Source organism: Mus caroli, chromosome X (genome assembly GCF_900094665.2).
Source record: "Mus caroli chromosome X, CAROLI_EIJ_v1.1, whole genome shotgun sequence".
NCBI classification, from domain to species: Eukaryota; Metazoa; Chordata; class Mammalia; order Rodentia; family Muridae; genus Mus; species Mus caroli.
The window spans coordinates 145905207-145926336 of NC_034589.1; the positions used below are offsets into that span (position 1 = coordinate 145905207).

General features: G+C 40.0%; 1 protein-coding gene across 1 annotated transcript in view; it reads right to left on the reverse strand.

Annotated features, from left to right (window-relative positions):
• Positions 1-21130, reverse strand: part of Phex (phosphate regulating endopeptidase homolog X-linked) — a 238258-nt gene that overhangs the window by 163073 nt on the left and 54055 nt on the right. Inside the window, exons 7-9 of the mRNA XM_021152917.1 lie at positions 15719-15835; positions 11852-11935; positions 10523-10668 (exon numbers count right to left, since the gene is read on the reverse strand). Coding sequence (XP_021008576.1) covers positions 10523-10668; positions 11852-11935; positions 15719-15835 — 347 coding nt within the window. The remainder of the gene's footprint in view (positions 1-10522; positions 10669-11851; positions 11936-15718; positions 15836-21130) is intronic.

Here is a 21130-nt window from a genome sequence, read left to right on the forward strand (position 1 = left end):
ACCTTGAGCCCATGATCCTTATGCCTCTATTTCATAAGTTTGCTGGGATTACAAGCATGTGCCATCATGCTTGGAGTTTTGTGTATTTTTACTTTTTATGCATACATGTTTTGTGTGCATGTGTGTAAGTACAGCACATGTGTGCAGTGTCTGCAGAAGCCAGGAGAGGATTATGATCCCCTGGAACTAGAGACTTACTGATGATTGTGAGCCACTATGTAGGTGCTGATAACAGAACTCAGGTCCGATGCAAGAACAGCAAGTGCTCTTAACCGCTGAATTATCTATCTCTCCAGCCCTTCAAAGAACTAATTTTAGTAAATATAGAAATACAAATTTTTAAAGAAAAACTGTTTAAGGTCATAAATTTATTTTCAAGCACCATGACATTTGTACTTTAAGTCATATTATTCACATAAAATTATGTTAATATAACTGGATATGTAAATGTGTATTTCATATATATTCGTGAATATTTCAGAACGTTTTGGCATACCCTTGTCAGATATGGTTCAGTCACCACTGTTTTTCACTTCTGGCTAACTAAGATGGCATACTAGTACAGAAAGAGTGGCACTTTTGCCATTTTGTTGTTATTGATTTGTGTTTACATTACTAATATTTTAATTCATGTTTCTCTAAAGGAAGGATTAGGAGGTAAATAGAGGGAGTGGAGGAAGAGAGGATGGGGAGAGATGACTGGAATAGGTGGGCATTTAAGAGAAATGTTAAAACCTAGTGCAAGGGAAACTTCCTGTTATCTATGAGGGTGACCTCAGCGAGGTCTCCAAGCAATGGAGGCTATGGAGCCTGAACCAGCCATCTTTTGTAACTGGGCTAGGCTCCCAGTGGTGGGTCTGGGACACCAACCCAGCCACAAAGCCTTCAACCTATCTACCCAAAACTTCTCCTGTCTGCATCTTAGATGCTCTGGGGCAATGGTACCTCAAAGCTAGTGGGTGTGACCAACCAATGACTGGCCATGTTCTATTTCAGCCACTAAAAGAAACACATCATTTTAGGTCTTTCCTTTGTGCCTACATTTCCCTATTCCTCAATAAGCCAAGGAATTCTCACCAAGCATTTATTCTGTTGACCCAGTGTGCCAGATACCATGAGGAAGGAGCCACGGTAACTCAGCACCTACAGTTGGTGTGATAGTAAAACTGTCAACTTGATAGGATCTAGAATCACTTAGAATCACTAGATTCACAAGCCTTCCAGAGATTATCTAGATTAAGTTAACAGAGGTTGGAAGACCCACCCTGAATGTGTGTGGCAGCATTCCATAGGCAGGAAGGCCAGACTGAATAAAAAGAAGGTTATCTGAACCTTCCCTCTGCTTCATGGCTGTAGATGCAATGTGACCAACTGCCTCAAGCTCTAGCTGTCATGACTTCTCTACTATGATAGACTGACTACCCATAAACTGTGAAACAAAATAAACCATTCTGTCCTGCTTTGATCAATTTTTTGGTCCTGCCAATACGAAATGGAACTAATATAGTAGAGAATAAAACATTTCAGCTTATTAGTACAATTTTTCTTAGAAAAAAAATTAGGGGGCTGGAGAGATGGCTCAGTAGTTAAAAGCACTGACTGTTCTTCCAGAGGTCCTGAGTTCAAATCCCAGCAACCACATAGTGGCTCATGACCATCTGTAATGGGATTAAATACCATATTCTAGTGTATCTGAAGACAGCTACAGTGTACTCATAGACAAAAATAAATCTTTAAAAAAAAACATTTTTGGGGGTGGGTGGGTGGGGGACTGTGGGGGGGAGTGTATTGGGGACTTTTTGGATAGCATTGGAAATGTAATTGAGGAAAATACCTAATTAAAAAAAAAGCAGATTTTGTTATGAAGACAATAAAATCTTGACCTTTCAATCCCTTTGATTGCAGTTGTTCCTTTGGGAGGGAATAAATTAAAAGCTTTCAGAAATTACAAAAAAAAAAAAAAAAACATTTTTTTATTTATTAGGAACTTAGTATTCTGTCTGTGTATATGCCTGCACGCCAGAAGAGGGCGCCAGATCCTATTATAAATGGTTGTGAACCACCATGTGGTTGCTGAGAATTGAACTCAGGACCTCTGGAAGTGCTCTCAACCTCTGAGCCATCTCCCCAACCCCCATTTTTTCTTAATTGAACAGACTTACTCTGTACTATGTAAGAAACCCTTGCCTCATGGACTCAACACATCCTGAACACCCAGGTATGTACCAATAGTTCTAGGTGTTAGAGAGATAGAAAGGTGAGAAAAATATTGACTCTAGGATATTTTTGTCATGGTTTGAATATGTTTGTCCTTGGGAGTGGCACTATTTGGAGGTGTGGCCTAGTTGGAGTAAGTGTGTCACTGTGGGTGTGGACATAAGACCCTCATCCTAGTTGCCTGGAAGTCAGTCTTCCACTAGCAGCCTTCAGATGAAGATGTAGAACTCTCAGCTCTGCCTGCACCATGCCTGCCTGGATGCTGCCATGTTCCCGCTTTGATGATAATGGACTGAATCGCTGAACCTGTAAGCCAGCCCCAACTAAATGTCCTTATTAGAGATGCCTTGGTCCTGGTGTCTGTTCACAGCAGTAAAACCCTAACTAAGATAGATACTAAAGCTTTTAGCTGAATAGATAGAAAACTGAAGCTTAGAACCACTTATTGAACTCTTCATCACACATTGGGAACCAAACAAGTAAACTCATCTGAAGAGTTTGGATAAGTGCAGATGCTCAGGCCACAACAGGCCAATTAAATCACCAGCTCTAGAGTGAGGTCTAACACAAATATTGTTTTTAAGTCCTGCCCCCACCAAGTCCTATGAATAACCAAAAGAACCACTGTAAGGAGGTTAACCCATGGAGGCTAGCCCAGAACCAAGTATGTGTAAAGCCTGTGTGCTTTTCCAAGCACCACACAGTGATACATGAAAGCTACTAATTCAAGGACAATTTCCTGACCAGTCACAGAAACCTGAAAACACTAGTCCAAAAGAGTTTTGCAGAAACCTATGGGGATCAAAAAAAGAACAATGAAGCTTTTCTGGACCAGGCATTACTAAGACAATAGCATCATAAGAGTGCTAGAAGAGGGGATGCTGGCTGGAAAGCTCACCCAGCAAGAAAGACAATGGCATTGATGAGTTGTTCCAATGTGAAGTAGAAACGTCTAGTTCTTTGGAAAGTTAGTTAAGTCAAATGATGTTTTGCTGGGGCACACAAGTGAAAGGATGTCTTGCTAAAGCAAACAAGTGAAAGACTGCTTTCATGAAGCAGACACAGGTTAAAGGATGTTTGGCTATAGCAGACACATGAAAGGACTCTTCATGAAGGAGTACAAATATGACCCCAGAGGCAGTGGGAGAGGAGCACTGAGCCTTGGCTTTAGTGAAGAGGAGCAAGGCAGAACACACCAAACCAGGCCTTACATAGCTTTGTTGAGTTCAACCATGATAAAGTCACTATTGAGAAACTTACCATAGAACTGCTCATGAGGTTCCTGCAGCAGCTTGCTACCTTCACAGCCTTGCCTCAGGCCAGTTGGCAAGCCTGGCGGTTTCTTCAGGGTTGAACTACAGCTGCCTTCTGTCTGCTTGCTGTAAGGACTAGACTGTAGCTGCTGTTTTGTGCCTGGTGTCTGCCTGCCTAGAGGACTGGACTACAGCTGCTGAGTTGTATTAGATGTTTGCTATGGGACTGAACTGCTGCCAAAGAAGATCGAGCTCACCCACAAAGAACTATTGCTAAACAGGTCAACCTCCCCCATATCCTAATAACTTTTCTCTTCCACTCCCTCTGCTGAGTGGTGGGCTAGAGGAGAGGTTGAACCCTTATTAAAAGTAGGTTGCAAAAGTGTATGCCTACACCAATATGTTCTAAAATTGCTGACTTCAAAACACTCTGGGGTATATAGCTTAGGAGTGATAATATCATGACAGGAACAGAGATGGCCATAATGACTGAATCACTACCACCTAATGATTACACACATCAAAAACAAAACTAAACAAAACCAAAATCAGACTCAGCAACCGCTAAGGAAAATAACCTGTAATAGCCTTCATTTGATCCAAAAAGCAATTTTTGCAATACAGTAATTTCCCTAAATGATAATAAATACAGGAAAGGAAAACATCTCAGCAAAGAGCCCACTACTAGGACAGCAATAAGAAATTCTTCCCCAAGGCCTCTAACTTAGAAGATGTGCTATCTTAAGAAGCGTTTGCTACCCACCCACCCCCCCCATGTTCTCAAATATTGGAAGCTTACATTTATATTATATTTAAGAGATAAAATATCTTCTGTGATGGTTGGCTATTATTATCCCCATTTACATATGGTGAAAGCAAAGGTCAAAAGTCAAGAGACTTTCAAAGAGCTGCTCAGTCTTTCCACTTGAATTTGCTCTTGCTCCTCCTCCTCCTCATACATATTAATCTGAAGTGAGCCAGAAATGTTCTTTCCCAAGATTCTCAAGAGCAAACCAGGTCTTCTGAAATTCTTTAGGCTGTCCAGACAAATGTTTGGGGCAGTAGCTCTCAAAGTAGTCCAAGGACTACCAACAAGTTACACATCACTGGAAAACAAGGTATAAAAACCCCAATCCCTCCCCTAGACCCTGAGGTCATGAAGGCAAAACAAGTAGGACAAAATTGGTGTCATTATAAGAAATCTCCAAGAACTTTCTGTTTTCCTCTCCTTTGTTCCGTTGTTTGTTTGTTTGTTTCTTTCTTTCTTTCTTTCTTTCTTTCTTTCTTTCTTTCTTTCTTTCCTTCCTTCCTTCCTTCCTTCCTTCTTTCTTTCTTTCCTTCCTTCCTTCCTTCTTTCTTTCTTTCTTTCTGTCTTTCTTTCTTTCTTTCTTTCTTTCTGCCTTTCCTTCCTTTTTTTTGGTCTTTTCTTCCATCTCCATCTCTCTATCTCTGTCTGTCTCTGTCTGTCACTGTCTGTCTCTCTGTCTCTGTCTCTGTCTCTGTCTCTCTCTCTCTCTCTCTCTTTCTCTGTCACACAAACGTACACACTCCTCTCATTCATAGTTTCTTGCTCATCAGATCAAATTATTTAATTTGGAGCAATTCTGGGGCAGCCTCAAATCAGAATCATCAGGAATGATACATCAGACAAAAGAGGAAGAAGACTACAATACTCTTTGCCTTGTGAAATGCTGGTAATGGTTGCCATCTGCCTTCCAAGAAAAAATTATTTGCATCATTTGTTAGTTTTGATGGCTTATAGAATTCCTAGCACAGTTGATTTTAAGCTGTGGGTATATAATTTGAACAAGGAGTTAGGAATAGCTGTAAGTAACTTAAAGGAGGCAGCCCCTCCCTACCTACTCACTTCTCTGCTTGTACCATCACCTTTTTATCCTATGGCAACCCTACATCCAATAGAGGGCTAATATCAAATATATATAAAGAACTCAAGAAGATAGACTACAATAAAATAACAAATAACCCAATTTAAAAATGGGGTACAGAGCTAAACAGAGAAATCTCAACAGAGGAATCTTTTTTTTATTAGATATTTTCTTTATTTACATTTCAAGTGTTATCCCCTTTCCTAGTTTCCCCTCCGAAAATCCTCTATTCCTTCTTCCCTCACCCTGCTCCCCAACCCACCCACTCCCATTCCTGGTTCTGGCATTCACCTATACTGGGGCATAGAACCTTCATAGGACCTAGGGACTCTCCTCCCATTGATGACCGTCTAGGCCATCAACAAAGGAATCTTTATTGGCCTGGAAGCACCTAAAGATGTGTTCAACATCCTTAATCATCAGGGAAATGCAAATCAAAACAACCCTGAGATTCCACCTTACATTTATCAGAATGGCTAAGATCAAAAACTCAGGTGACAGCAGATGCTGGCAAGGATGTAGAAAAAGAGGAACACTCTTCCATTGCTGGTGGGATTGCAAGCTGGTACAACCACTATGGAGATCAGTCTGGTGGTTCCTCAGAAAATTGAACATAGTATTACCTGAGGACCCAGCTATACCACTCCTGGTCATATATCCAAAAGATTGTCCAACATATAACAAGGACACATGCTCCACTATGTTCATAGCAGCCTTATTTGTAATAGCCAGAAGCTGGAAACAACCCAAATGTCCCTCAACAGAGGAATGGATACAGAAAATGTGGTATATTTACACAATGGAGTACTACTCAGCTATTAAAAACAATGACTTCAGGGGCTGGAGAGATGGCTCAGCAGTTAAGAGCACTGACTGCTCTTCCTAAGGTCTTGAGTTCAAATCCCAGAAACCATATGGTGGCTCACAACCATCTGTAATGAGATCAGATGCTCTCTTCTGGGGTGTCTGAAGACAGCTACAATGTACTTATTTATAATAATAAGTAAATTCTTCAGCCGGAACAAGCAGGGACTGAGTGAGCAGGGCCGACCAGAGCAAGCAGAGGAACTAAATTTAATTCCCAGCAACCACATGAAGGCTCACAACCATCTGTACAGCTACATAAATACTCATATACATAAAAATAAATAAATAAATATTTTAAAAAAAACAATGACTTCATGAAATTCTCAGGCAAATGGATGGAACTAGAAAATATCTTGAGTGAGGTAGGCCAGTCACAAAAGAACACACATGGTATGTACTCACTGATAAATGGATATTAGCCAAAAAGTACTGAATACCCATGATACAACCCACATACCTTAAGAAGTTTAACAAAAAAGAAGGCCCAAGTGAGGATTTTTCAGTCTCACTTAGAAGGGGAAACAAAATAATCATGGAAGGTAAAGGGAGGGAGGGAGCTGTGTAGGAGGGGGAAGGGAATGGGGGTGCAGAATAAGGTATTGGAGAAAACAGGAGAGAAGCCCAGAGGGTGAGAAGAATGAATGGAAATACACAGCGGCAGGGAGTGGGGGCAGGGTGAACTTCTAGAAAGTCCCAGAGACCTGGGATGTTAGAGGTCCCCAGGACTCAATGGGGATGACCTTAGCTGAAATGGCCAAGAGTGGGGATATGTAATAATATATGGTACCTAGACAAGGCTCCCAGCAGAAAGATGAGATCACAAACTACCTTCAATTTTTTTGACCCAGAATTGTTCCTGTCTGAAAGAAATGCTGGGACAAAAATATAGCAGATTGAAGAAAGGCCATCCAGTGACCTGCCGAACTTGGGATCCATCCCACATTCCACGGTGGGCACTGAACTCTGATGTTATTACTGATACCATGTTGTGATTGCAGACAGAGGCCTAGTATGGCTGTCCTCTGAGAGGCTCTAGCAGCACCTGACTGAGACAGATGCAGATACTCATAGCCAAACATTGGACTGAGCCCAGGGAACCCAGGAAACCCCTGTGGAGTGGGGCTGGGAGCACCCTCTCAGAGGCAAAGGGGAGGGGAAGGGGATGAACTCTTAGAAGGGGGACTGGGAAGGGAGTAACATTTGTAACATAAATAAATAAAACAATTACAGACAGACAGACAGGAAAAAAAATGTATGTCTGGAGGAAGTCTCACTCCTCCTCCAGATATACAGATACTTCATTTTCCAGGTTCTCCTATTGTTAGATGTGTCACAAGACTAAGTCACACCTTATAGACTGTAGATGGAATTGACTTATCCCACTTGAAAACCTTTCCACAAACATTAGCCTTCACCTATTTTCTTTCTTCAGCCACTAGCTGAGTGGAGAGAGTGCCACAATCCTACAGTAAGATCATGCTACAAGATAGAAGGATCCTACAATATTTACAGCAACAGTGGGCAAATGAGAGTTAAGAGGCATCTTTTACAGTACCTGGCACATACAGTAACTATGGGGACCCAAGAAGCCCATTCCTCAATTAGAACTTTCAGATTAAACAAGTGAGGACCAACTATGATGAGCAGAGGATGTATTTTAGTGTTACTTTTTTTTTTCTCATCACCATGCAAGGACCTGGGAAACCAAGTTATGATAAAAAGGGAAGTGTAGGGAAAGATAGCAGGGAAAGAGACAAAGATAAAATGGGGACAGAGGAGAGAAAGAAAGAGACAGACACAATTTTTTTTAAAGATCTGTCAGCAATGTGTAACATTTATGTGGTATGCAAAGTACTGTCAATCTTAAGTGTACATGGAACTACCATTGTTTTGTTTTGTTTTGTTTTTGATTATTTGGTTGTTGAGAAGAAATTGCTTAAAACATCTGGGTTTTAGCATATTGTCTAAGCGAAATGTTTTACAGACATAATGTCTACAAGTAGCCTTCCATCTAAATGCTTTTGCATTATTGCTTACTGTGTTCACATTTGTCTAAGTTATCAATTTGGCATGAGCCAGTCTGTCGCCCTCCAGTCATAGTTCTTCCTACTGCCTTTCTTTATGAAAAGTCTCACTGTTGAAAAATTTAATCACTAACAGAATTTCATGGCCCTGATTACAAATTAGGCTTTGGAGAAAAATCAAATTGATACAATTTCAAAAAGTTCCTACTATTTTAGAATGAAGGGCAAAGTCACCAGAAGAAACTAATACCATAGATACTGAACAATAAATACACAGTGTGGCAGATACTCCTTTTTGTGAAAAAAAAAAAAAGCATGCAAATCTAAAATGTGTTCAATGACTTAGTGCCATATGGAAGTAGAAGAATACTTGGGTTCCATTTCATAGTACAAGTTGAGCAACCCTGATCAATTAACCTGAAACCCAAAATGCTCCAAAATCTACAACATTTAATGCAGTAATTTTACACTATCAATATAAAAGTCCATACCTAACCTCCTGTGAAGAATCTCAGTTAAAAATATGTACATGTGCAGGGCAGTGGTGGTGCACGCCTTTAATCCCAGCACTTGAGAGGCAGAGGCAGGCGGATTTCTGAGTTCGAGGCCAGCCTGGTCTACAGAGTGAGTTCCAGCACAGTCAGGGCTACACAGAGAAACCCTGTCTCAAAAAAAAAAAAAAAAATGTACATGCTACAGAATTGTCATAAGGGTCTACATTATACATGAAACATAATATTTTTTAATTTAAACGTGGATCCCATTCCCTAGATATCACATTAAGTACATAATCACTCTGGGCCCAAGTACTTTGGATAAAGGATGTTTGACCTCTATTTTAGAGCTAGACAGTAGTTATATAATTTTGTAATTCCTCCAGGCTTTCCCCACCCCATTAAAAGAGAATCATAAAACTATTTAAAACTCCAGATTCTTAGGGCTAGTGAGATTGCTCAGTAGGTAAGAACACTGGTTGCTGTTGCAGAGGACCCAAGTTTGGTTCCCAGCATCCAGGTGTCAGCTCACAACTGTCTGTGCACATGCGTATATGTGTATGTATGTATGCATGCAGGCAAAACATTCACAATATAAGAATAAACTAGTCTTTTACAAAATAAAATAAAATACAGACTCCTGACCCCCTCCCTGCAGACCTACTTCACCGGACTCTGTGGGGGAGGTGGGATTTGGCATCTGTATTTTCAGCAAGGTCCTAAGGAAATGCTTCGGATGTCACTTGCCCTGTACAGTATATTGGAATAGCAAGGCTTACTACCATCACATATGTTTACCCACTGTCAAATTCACCTTTCACTTAGCAAACTTCTAAAGGATCGCTACTTCTTTCTAAATGGTGTATTTATTGTTTCTCCTGTGTTTTGTCTGTATATTGTCAATAAACATAGAAGATATCTTAAACAAGCGCAACACTTTGTGAGAATCTAGATGTTTCTATGGGGTAGAGGCAGGCATTAGATGCTATATTTTATTCCTAGGACTTCTGTTGGTGCCTTTAAAAAAGAAACTTAACTCTTGGAAACATAGACATAATCTAAGTATATAAAATGTTTTTTTAATTACAGCACAGAAATTAGTTTTAGTAAATTATTTTTATAAGCTTGTTCACCTTTCATTTTCTGTATCAAATCTAAATGGCCTAATGAACAAAAAAAAGCTCAGGCATTTTGTGAACTTTTTTTTTCATTGTAGTGCTAAACTAGCAAAGCTACAAATCCTAAACATTCTTTAAAACAAGAAAAATGTGGTTATGCCTAAAGTTGTTTCACCCACTCACTTTTCCTATAGCTCTCAAAGTAGTCTTGTCTTTTCAACACAGGTAATTTGGTCTGTTGCCAAAAAGAATAAATGGCTTGTTGACTAACAAATAACAAGAAAGAAGGAAAAGGTGCTGCAAAAGACCAAGAATGAACTGTGGGGAAAACATTTATATGGAAATCGCAGGAAATAACATCATTGCTAACTAGTTTCCAAAACTAATAAACAATTTTTGTTCTCAGAAAGAACAGCATGAAGAAAAAAAGAAACTGGAGCAAATATGGTGCAAAAACATTGGTTGTTTGTTGTCATCTCAGCAAGTGAATTATCCCAGACGATGATGTGGGCCTATTTATCACAAAGGGCACTGTAATTTTCCCTATGACTGTTTTGCTGTAACTTTCTTTAAAAGCAATTTTCAACGTACATGAAAAATAAAGGCCTTTTTAATTTAAAGAGAAAACATAAGCCTCAGTAAAATGCATATGAAAGTTCTTACTTCTTCCTCTCGGCACCTAATATCCTAAACAAATCTTTAAAGTACTGTGGGACGCGGACCACCACATTCTCCGAGGGACCAATGTCTTTCAAGTGTGGGTAGAGTCTGGTATCAATGACCTTCTTGATATAGCCCAGCCAGTCAAACTGAGGATAGAGAAAACAAATGAAACCTATGTTAAGGCAGCAAGTAAGAGGACAGGCATTCAAATACAGTAGGCCGAGCATAATCCATTCTGTCTAAATCATTAAAGATGAAACTGCTCATCATTTGCTTATCCAGAAGCCACAGTCAGATCATTACCACTCAGACATAAGGGCATCATCAAAAATGGAGCCTGTATTCTGTACCACAGACTTCTAGAATAATAGACACTCTTGTATGTTAATATGATGCACTCCCGTAGCTGTTCAAACCCTCTTCTCTCTCCATCTTCTGTCTACCTTGCTCCCTTAGCCCTACCCCATCCCATGCCCATTTCTTCTCCTCTAATTCCCTGCACTCCCTCCCTCAATACTCTCCCTCTAATTGTCATATTCTCCCTCTTCTTCCCTTAAACACAGACACAGCTACCTCAACACACCATTGGTCTTCTCCTCTGTGCAGCCTCTCATATTTCAGGAGGGAAAAAGTCACAACAGAATAACACATCTCCAGTCTATAGGGCATCACAGTATATCTCTAAAACAAACGATGCTTGTTCTTTGTATTGGTTTTCCTAAAGGCCATTTCCAACTCTTTTCCCCTTGTCTGCCTCCACTAGTGAACCTGAAAGCCAGTTACTTATTTGCCTAGCACCCACTTCCCTACCCCCTGCCCAACAGCAGGATTGGCCACATGACCCAATTCTACTCAGAATTTTAAAAAACCATCTAAGAATATTCTGAAGGGAGGGCTTTTCTGTTTACCGTGGGAAAATAAAGAGTTCAGGTGGGTCCAGGTATGCTTCCCCCTTCTCCCTGCCCTAATATGGAGCTACATCACCCACTTAGTGACCATGTTATCCAAATAAAGTTAAATATCCCAAGGAGGGTAAAATGTAAACATAAAGTCTGTGCAGTGTTAAACAGCTGGACCAATGCCAACTAGTCCCCATGGCTGTGTCATGAGAAAATGGCCTTACCGTTTTAAGCCACTATCAGAAAACTTTTTGTGTTCCCTACAACTAAGGAAATCCTATTGCACACACAAGGATATTTTATGTGATAGTTGAAAAGAATGATGATAAGCAAAATGATGAATAGTAAGATTTACAAGGCTAAATTTTATAAACAGAATCGCTTATAAAATATCAGGAAACAGAAGTTTTTGTGGAGAGCTTTCACCAACCTGAGGAATCATAGCACTGAGTTCTGAGATGTTCATTTTGTTATACATAGCCTCACTGGTTCGGTTCTCATGTGGAATCATTATCTGTCAAAAAGAAAATTGGGTTATTTTTTCAAATGGATCATTTATTATTGCATGACTGCCTTTCACATGTGCCAAAACATCTGTATATTATTATCAACTTTTTCAAGACTTTGGTGTGATGCCTAGTTGTGGGGGAAGTTTTTTAAAAAACAAAGCAAAAGCATTTTAGGCAGGATTAAGAAAATAAAAAGAAACTAACATCCTCTTCAGTAAGAAATATTGTCCCCAGTACAAAGAGTTCCCAGAGTGCCCTTTTCCTCTACCATGTGGATGGGCCAAGTCCATTGTTTGCTCAGTTCTGACAATCAAGCTAAAGTTACACAATTAAGGTCACCATTCCATGTGTACCTATGCTCTCCAGACAATGACCTCCACTCCTTCACCTCTAGGGGAAACTGGTCATTGACCAAAAGGAAGCTATGTGCATATCATCGGTACCTGTGACCATTTTCTCTGACCTTCAGGTTACCTACTGCTGGAAGTATGAACTGGATTACAACCTGAGTGGGCATTTCACAAGCTTCTAGCCTCCCCCAGATTTATTCTAAGCATTGCAACAATAACTCTTCCTCAAGAATCATCTTAATCACTTCCATTGGCTGATGACCAGAGCTCCTTTATGACATCATCATCTTGCTCCAGTGCCTTCTATCTTTCTATTCCTTTGCATACATTCATCTTGCCATCTTCCACCTCACCTACAACTCTCCTAACCCCATAGATGAAGCCCATTATCACCATCTCCATGGCTTGGTCTGAGGTCTATATTCTCTAACAAGCCTTTGCAATTGAACTTCATTTGGTACCAATCACCAGTGTCTCTCCATGGATGAGTCTTCTCTCTCCTTGTTCAGTGTCCCAGACAGGGCCAGAGTGGATGAGTATTTTGTAGCTATCTTTACTTATTTGTATTTGATGAGGCCTTTTTCCATCCTCAGCCTCAAAAACTTCCCTAAAACTGTGTATCTCGGTAACCTTAGATGTGCCTAGTCACCTGAAGACTAGGGGAATGAGAGGAACATTCCTAACAGGCTAAAAGTCCATACTCCACAGATATTTCAAGTCAAAATCAGAGGAGCAGAATGGCAGGCAATTGCCCCTCTGTTTGAAGTGTTTCAGTGCCCTCATATCTCTCTCCCCACTCTCCACTGGAGAGAGGCAACAAGTCCCTTACTGTTTCCTTACTGTTTGTGAATCCTAAATCATTCCCTCAGAGTATGCCTGCATGTCTCCTCCACCCTCCTTCTCCTTCCTCAGCTCAGAGTCCTAGCTCCAGGTTCAAGGTCTTCAGTCTCAAAGCTGTGTTCATTTCTCCAGCAGCTGCGCCCCTCCACAGATGGATTTGTCCCTTCAGTTACCCTCTCAACCATTCTCAGTCTTACCCCAGCCCAGCAGTTTCCAGATTTCTTCTTGATCTAACTCCCTGGCTCAAGGCAGGGCCATCCATGCTATTTATCACACCTTCAATTCAAATTAGTACTCTGGACCTCTTATTTGCTTGGGAAAGGGATCCAGAATCCAAACAGCCTTCAGACTTGGCTTTTAGGCTCTTCACAGTCTTCACTACCTTCAAGTGACATGCAGTAATACAATTTCTAATGTAATGTTGGGGTTCATTAAGAATATGTTTTAATATAGAGTGAATTAGAAAAACGGGATAAAGCCGGGCGGTGGTGGCGCACGCCTTTAATCCCAGCACTCGGGAGGCAGAGGCAGGTGGATTTCTGAGTTCGAGACCAGCCTCGTCTACAGAGTGAGTTCCAGGACAGCCAGGGCTACACGGAGAAACCCTGTGTCGAAAAACCAAAAAAGAAAAAGAAAAAAAGAAAAACGGGATAAGAGAAATTTTAATAAAAGGACAGTATAATATGCCCTATTATAGACACAGGCTTGATAAAAAGACTTTTCAAAAATAAACTGGGAGAACATACATGTGTATAGTGTATGTATGTAAGTCATGTATGTAAGTCAGAGGACAACTTTGGACACTGGTCCTCACCTTCTACCTTGTTTGAAGCAGAGTCTCCATTTTTGGCTGCTAATGCACTGAGTAGACCAGGCTAGCTGGTCTGTGAGCTTCCCAGAATTCTCTTGTTTCCACCTCCCATCTCAAAGTAGAGGCACTAAGATGATAGACATGTACTCCTGGCCCTGCATGGGTTCTGGGAATTCAATTGCATGTACTCATGCTTGTACAGCAAGTGTTTAACTGACCGATTCCTCAACCTTAGCCCCTAGAAAGAAGCTTTTTGTTGTGAGTAGGAATTTGGACAAAGATATATGTGATGATCATCACTGTAGGGGGAGGCCTAATTCCTCAGCCCTACCCTTCATCCTAACACATCACCTCCAGTTTACAGAACATAAAGCCAATAAACACTCGGACCTCAGAGTTTTTATTAACTTCCATTATAAAAGATCACCAAGGTCTTCCACAAGCAAATGTCACCACATTAATTCTCTCTGGTCATGAGAATATTTAGGGATTTAATATCTTGACTCTTCTAGAAAGCAGTCATTCTATAAACAAAGCTAACTATTTAGGATTTAGCATTCTCCAACAAATTAGTTTTCATTCCCCTCCCCCTTTTTTGTCTCTAAGGTGATTTACTCAAAATATAGTACGTGGCATAGTGGCAATCATTAAAGTAATACCAAAAAAGTGGGGAGTTATGGGAGGGTATGGAGGACTTTTGGGATAGCCTTGGAAAAGTAAATGAAGAAAACACCTAATAAAAAAAAAAAAAAAAAAGAATGTAAGACCAAACACCACAGGCTGTGATGGCACACACCTTTAATCCCAGAACTCTGGGAGGCAGAGGCAAGTAAATAACTGTGAATTCCAGGCCATCCTTATCTACCTAGCAAGTTCCAGGATAGCTGTGGCTACATACAAACACTTGTTTTTTAAAAACACATACACAAAAGAGGACTGGAGAGATGGCTCAGAGGTTAAGAGCACTGACTGCTCTTCCAGAGGTCCTGAGTTCAATTCCCAGTAACCACATGGTGGCTCACAACCATCTGTACTGGAATCTGATGCCCTCTTCTTGTGTATCTGAAGACAGCTATAGTGTACTCATATACATAGAATAAATAAATAAATCTTGTTTTAAAAATGAAAGAAATATAAAAGTAAAGAAAGATAGCTTCAAAGTAGCATCAGCAAGGCAGCTTTCAAGTTTAAAGTGTGCCCTCTACAATTTTCTACATCAAACTTCAGACTCCATATTGGTAAATTTCTCTGAGCTCAAATTTTATCAGAGTCACTCTGAGTAGAGATGATGCAAAAAAAAAAAAAAAAAAAAAGTATGTTGGATTAAAGTTACCCTCCAGGACTAGGGGCATAGATTAGTGGTAGTGTACATACTTAGCATGTGTGAAACCCTGCATTCAACCTCTAGCACCACAAAAAAGGGAAGAAACCCAACTTTTAATGAAATCACTATTGAGCATATGTCTTCTATTTAGGCCATAAAAGAATTTCTCTGTGAAAACAGGTGGCATTCCTTGCTGGCATTCTCTGACCACAGTGGAATAGCACATAGACACCAAATAGCTTAAACCAGTTAAGTGGAAGAAATGAGGAGCTCTTAATTCATGTCATGGCTCTTTTTACCTCCCAAAGAGGATGTATTGCTATTACCTTGGATACAAAGGGCAATGGCACAGAAGGTTCCCATTGTTTTCAATTTATATTTTCATTCAGTGTGTATTGTTTACAAAGTAAGGAAAAGTAAAGGGTATGGGGAAGAAAGAAAAAGGGTTGCAATTAAGACTTACCTCAGCTATCTTAATTTCCAGTCTAAGCACTGACTTCATATCATGTTCAGCTCGAGAGCTATTAGCTCCTAAAAGCACAGCAGTGTCCACCATGAATTTGTAAAGGGCATCCCGATACTGTAAGAGATAAAGAAGCAAGTGTCCATGACAACAGCCTGGTAGGAAGGATGGTTTAGAGATACGGAAGAGCAGAAACAGTAGGTGGAAATAAGCTGTCTTCATTTTCACTTTGTACTCAGAGTATGAAACCAGCATTATGCAATGCCAGCCACCTACCTGCCACTTTGAGAGGAAAAATAAGAGTGATGAGTGCATGGGTACTATTTCTGTGACAGATAGAGTTGCCCAGGCATCAAACATCAAGCAAACTAGTTTTGTGGTAAGTGGTGATATTATGGATAAAAGAAACCTCTCCAAATGAGTCCAGAATAGAAAGGTAAAGGTCAGGTGGTGTCTCCTTCCTAGGCAAGTGATGCTTTAATAAAGTAATGGGAAAGAACTGTTTCTAAACGCAGAGGACCTGATCCATGAACACTAATGCCGAGTATGATTTATTCCCATCCAGCTCCATTTACCCAGCTTCACACTAAAAAATAAAAGATGATTACAGTGGTTGGAGTCCTGTGTCTTTTCAGCTTCAGTTTCCAGAGAGTACTCATCCCTGGCTCAGGGGGAAAGGGTGAAATGATAATAAGAAACCTAGCAACTATCAAATAGAGAGTTTCATCTCTAAGGTACACCTTGACCCTGCAAGCTATTCTTACTGTGTGGTAAGAATAACTTACCTTAAGACCTATATGTTTCTTGGTAGATAACCAACCTTTTAATAAATGAAATTCAGTCAGCAAGCCCTGCTAATAGTCTTAATTGCAGAGAATGTTTTGCCCTTCCCAAGTCTACTGAAAAAGTATTACACTAGCTCAGTACACAAGGTGGCTTGCTAGGCAAGCTGGGCATATGATGGGGAAAGGCATACAAATGAAAAACCAAATAATACTTGAGTCTGTTTATAAGTGTGTGCTCTAGTGATGAAGACAAACATAATAGCTGTAACATGAAGCAAGCCCCCCAAAAAAATGTCTCTTAATAAAGCCATTGTAGGCATGAAAGCCAAAGAACTAGAGGATTTCAGCCTGGAAAATTTGGAGACATACCATTTGAGGGGCATGGGAACAGTGAGAGAAGGATCCTTCTGCTAGAGAAGAACAAAATAATTGAGTTGGGAGAGAGAGGCTGAAAGTAAGCAATGAAGAGGCCTTGAACTTCTTCAAAGGGATTTTGACTCTATCTTGAGAGCAAGACATACTGGGAGTGGTGGTATAGGCACAGAACTTGCCAAGTGATGCTAACGGTCTTTTAAATTGACAGTGGTTACAACTAAATGTGAATGGCTGTAGTTAAGGCAAGAGTGGATGGATGGGGGGGGCAGGTGTTCAGAGGAAGAATTCCTTGTAAAGATAATATTATTTGGACTTGGTTGACTATTTATAGGGAGAGGAGATGATTTTAAGTCTGGTTCCTGAGATTACAGCAGAAGCAAAGATTCTGTAGTCTGGCAAAAAGTTGACTCAAGAAGGAAAACTTAGCAACCTCCTTTAATGAGTTGCCTCCTCTGCCTGAAAGATGCCTAAGATGTGGACTAGTTTGAGACCATTCCGAATATAGAGAGGTTATAAGCACAGAACCAGGAAACTGGGTGGGACATGTGAGACTTGGTTGAAGAATTAACATTTTCAACTTGGATCTTGTATCCCAGGTACCTCAGAGACCAGTCTGCGCAGGAGAGCCTGTGAACTGCATAAGCAACATAGCTTCTGGGACAGGCCCCGTTTCAGGCCCTCATCTTCAGCCAGGAAGCAGATGTGAGCTCCTTCCCCATCAGAGGAGAGGTGGCCTGAAGAGAGTACTCTGACCACTGAGACTCAGGAGAGAGTTGGACTCCCAGGAGTGCTGACAGAGGTTAACAGAATCACAGGAGGAACAAGCTCCAGCCAGAGACACCTATAACAACTAATGCCAGAGATTACCAGATGGTGGAAGGCAAACATAAGAATGTTACTAACAGAAACCAAGACAGCTCACCATCATCAGAACCCAGCACTCCCACCTCAGCGAGTCCTGGATACCCCAACACACCCAAAAAGCAAGATTTGGATTTAAAATCGTATCTCAGGATGCTGGTAGAGGATTTTAAGAAGGAAATTAATAATTCACTTAAAGAAATACAGGAGAACACTGCTAAAGAGGGAGAAGGCCTTAAAAAGAAGAAGCACAAAAATCTGTTAAAGAAGTACAGGAAAATACTGCTAAACAAGTAGAAGCCCTTAAAGAAGAAACACAAAAATCCCTTAAAGAATTACAGGAAAACACAACCAAACAGGTGAGGGAATTGAACAAAACCATCCAAGATCTAAAAAAGGAAGTAGAAACAATAAAGAAAACCCAAAGTGAGACAACTCTGGATATAGAAACCCTAGGAAAGAAATCTGGAACCATAGACGCAAGCATCAGCAACAGAATACAAGAGATGGAAGAGAGAATCTCAGATGCAGAAGATTCCATAGAGAACATCGGCATAACAATCAAAGAAAATACAAAATCCAAAAAGATCCTAACTCAAAACATCCAGGAAATCCAGGACACAATGAGAAGACCAAACCTATGGATAATAGGTATAGATGAGAATGAAGATTTTCAACTTAAAGGGCCAGCAAATATCTTCAACAAAATTATAGAAGAAAACTTCCCTAACCTAAAGAAAGAGATGCCCATGAACATAAAAGAAGCCTACTGAACTCCAAATAGACTGGACCAGAAAAGAAATTCTTCCTGACACATAATAATCAGAACAACAAATGCACTAAATAAAGACAGAATATTAAAAGCAGTAAGGGAAAAAGGTCAAGTAACATATAAACACAGACCTATTAGAATTACACCAGACTTCTCACCAGAGACTATGAAAGCTAGAATATCCTGGAAAGATGTTAATCAGACCCTTAGAGAACACAAATGCCAGCCCAGGCTACTATACCCAGCAAAATCCTCAATTACCATAGATGTAAAAACCAAAGTTTTCCATGACAAAACCAAATTCACACAATATCTTTCCACAAATCCAGCACTTCAAAGGATAATAAAGGGAAAACACCAACACAAGAACAGAAACTAAACCCTAAAAAAACAAGAAAGTAATCCTTCAACAAACCTAAAAGAAGACAGCAACAAGACCAGAATCACAACTTTAACAAAAATAAGAGGAAGCAACAATATACTCTTCTTTAATATTTCTTAATATCAATGGACTCAATTCCCCAATAAAAAGACATAGACTAACAGACTGGATACACAAACAGGACCCAACATTTTGCTGCTTAGAGTAAACCAACCTCAGGGGAAAAGACAGATATTACCTGAGAGTGAAGGACTGGAAAACAATTTTCCAAGCAAATGGTCCCAAGAAACAAGCTGGAGTAGCCATTCTGATATCGAATAAAATCGACTTCCAACCCAAAGTTATCAAAAAAGACAAGGAGGGACACTTCATACTCATCAAAGGTAAAATGCTCCAAGTGGAACTCTCAATTCTGAATATCTATGCTCCAAATGCAAGGGTAGCCACATTCATTAAAGTAACTTTAGTAAAGCTCAAAGCACACATTGCACCTCACACAGTAATAGTGGGAGACTTCAACGGCCCACTCTCATCAATGGACAGATCCTGGAAACAGAAACTAAACAAAGACATGTGGAAACTAACAGAAGTTATGAAACAAATAGATTTAACAGATATCTAATGAACATTTTATCCTAAAACAAAAGGATATACCTTTTTCTCAGAACCACATGGTACCTCCTCCAAAATTGACCATGTCACAAAACAGGCCTAAACAGATACAAAAATATTGAAATTATCCCATGCATTCTATCAGATCACCACAGACTAAGGCTGATCTTCAATAACAACATAAATAATAGAAAGCCAACATTCACGTGGAAACTGAACAACACTCTACTCAATGATACCTTGGTCAAGGAAGAAATTAAAGACTTTTTAGAGTTTAATGAAAATGAAGCCACAACATGCCCAAACTTATGGGACACAATGAAGGCAATCCTAAGAGGAAAACTCATGGCCTTGCATGCCTCCAAAAGGAAACTAGAGAGAGCATACACTGGCAACCTAACAGCACACCTAGAAGCTCTAGAACTAAAGGAGGCAAATTCACCTAAGAGGAGTAGATGGCAGGAAATAATCAAACTCAGGGCTGAAATCAACCAAGTGGAAACAAAAAGAACTATTCAAAGAATCAACCAAACCAGGAGCTGGTCGTTTGAGAAAATCAACAAGATAGATAAACCCTTAGCCAGACTCACTAGAGGGTACAGGGAGAGTATACTAATTAGCAATATCAGAAATGAAAATGGAGACATAACAACAGATCCTCAGGAAATCCAAAGCATCATCAGATCCTACTACAAAAGGCTAAACTCAAGAAAACTGGAAAACCTGGATGAAATGGACAATTTCCTAGGCAGATACCAGGTACCAAAGCTAAATCAGGATCAGATTAACAATCTAAACAGTCCCAATTCCCCTAAAGAAATAGAAGCAGTCATTAATAGTCTCCCAACCAAAAAAAGCCCAGGACCAGATGGGTTTAGTGCAGAATTCTATCAGACATTCAAAGAAGACCTAATTCCAACTCTCCTCAAACTATTCCACAAAATAGAAACAAAAGGTAATCTACCCAATTCATTCAATGAAGCTACAATTACTCTGATACCTAAACCACACAAAGACCCAACAAAGAAAGAGAACTTCAGGTCAATTTCCCTTATGAATATCGATGCAAAAATACTCAATAAAATCCTCACAAACCGAATCCAAGAATACATCAAGACGCTCATCCATCATGACCAAGTAGGCTTCATTCTAGGGATGTAGGGATGGTTTAATATACAGAAATCCAAACTCAAAGACAAAAACCACATGATTATCTCATTAGGTGCTGAGAAAGCATTTGACAAAATCCAACACCCCTTCATGATAAAAGTCATGGAAAGATCAAGAATTCAAGGCCTATACCTAAACATAATAAAAGCAATCTACAGTAAATGAGTAGCCAACATCAAAGTAAGTGGAGAGAAACTTGAAACAATCCCACTAAAATCAGGGACTAGACAAGGCTGACAACTTTCTCCCTACCTATTCAATATAGTACTTGAAGTCCTAGCCAGAGCAATTAGACAACAAAAGGGGATAAAAATTGGAAAGGAAGAAGTCAAATTGTCACTTTTTGCAGATGATATGATAGTATATATAAGTGACCCTAAAAATTCCACCAGAGAACTCCTAAACCTGATAAACAGCTTCAGTGCAGTAGCTGGATATAAAATTAACTCAACCAA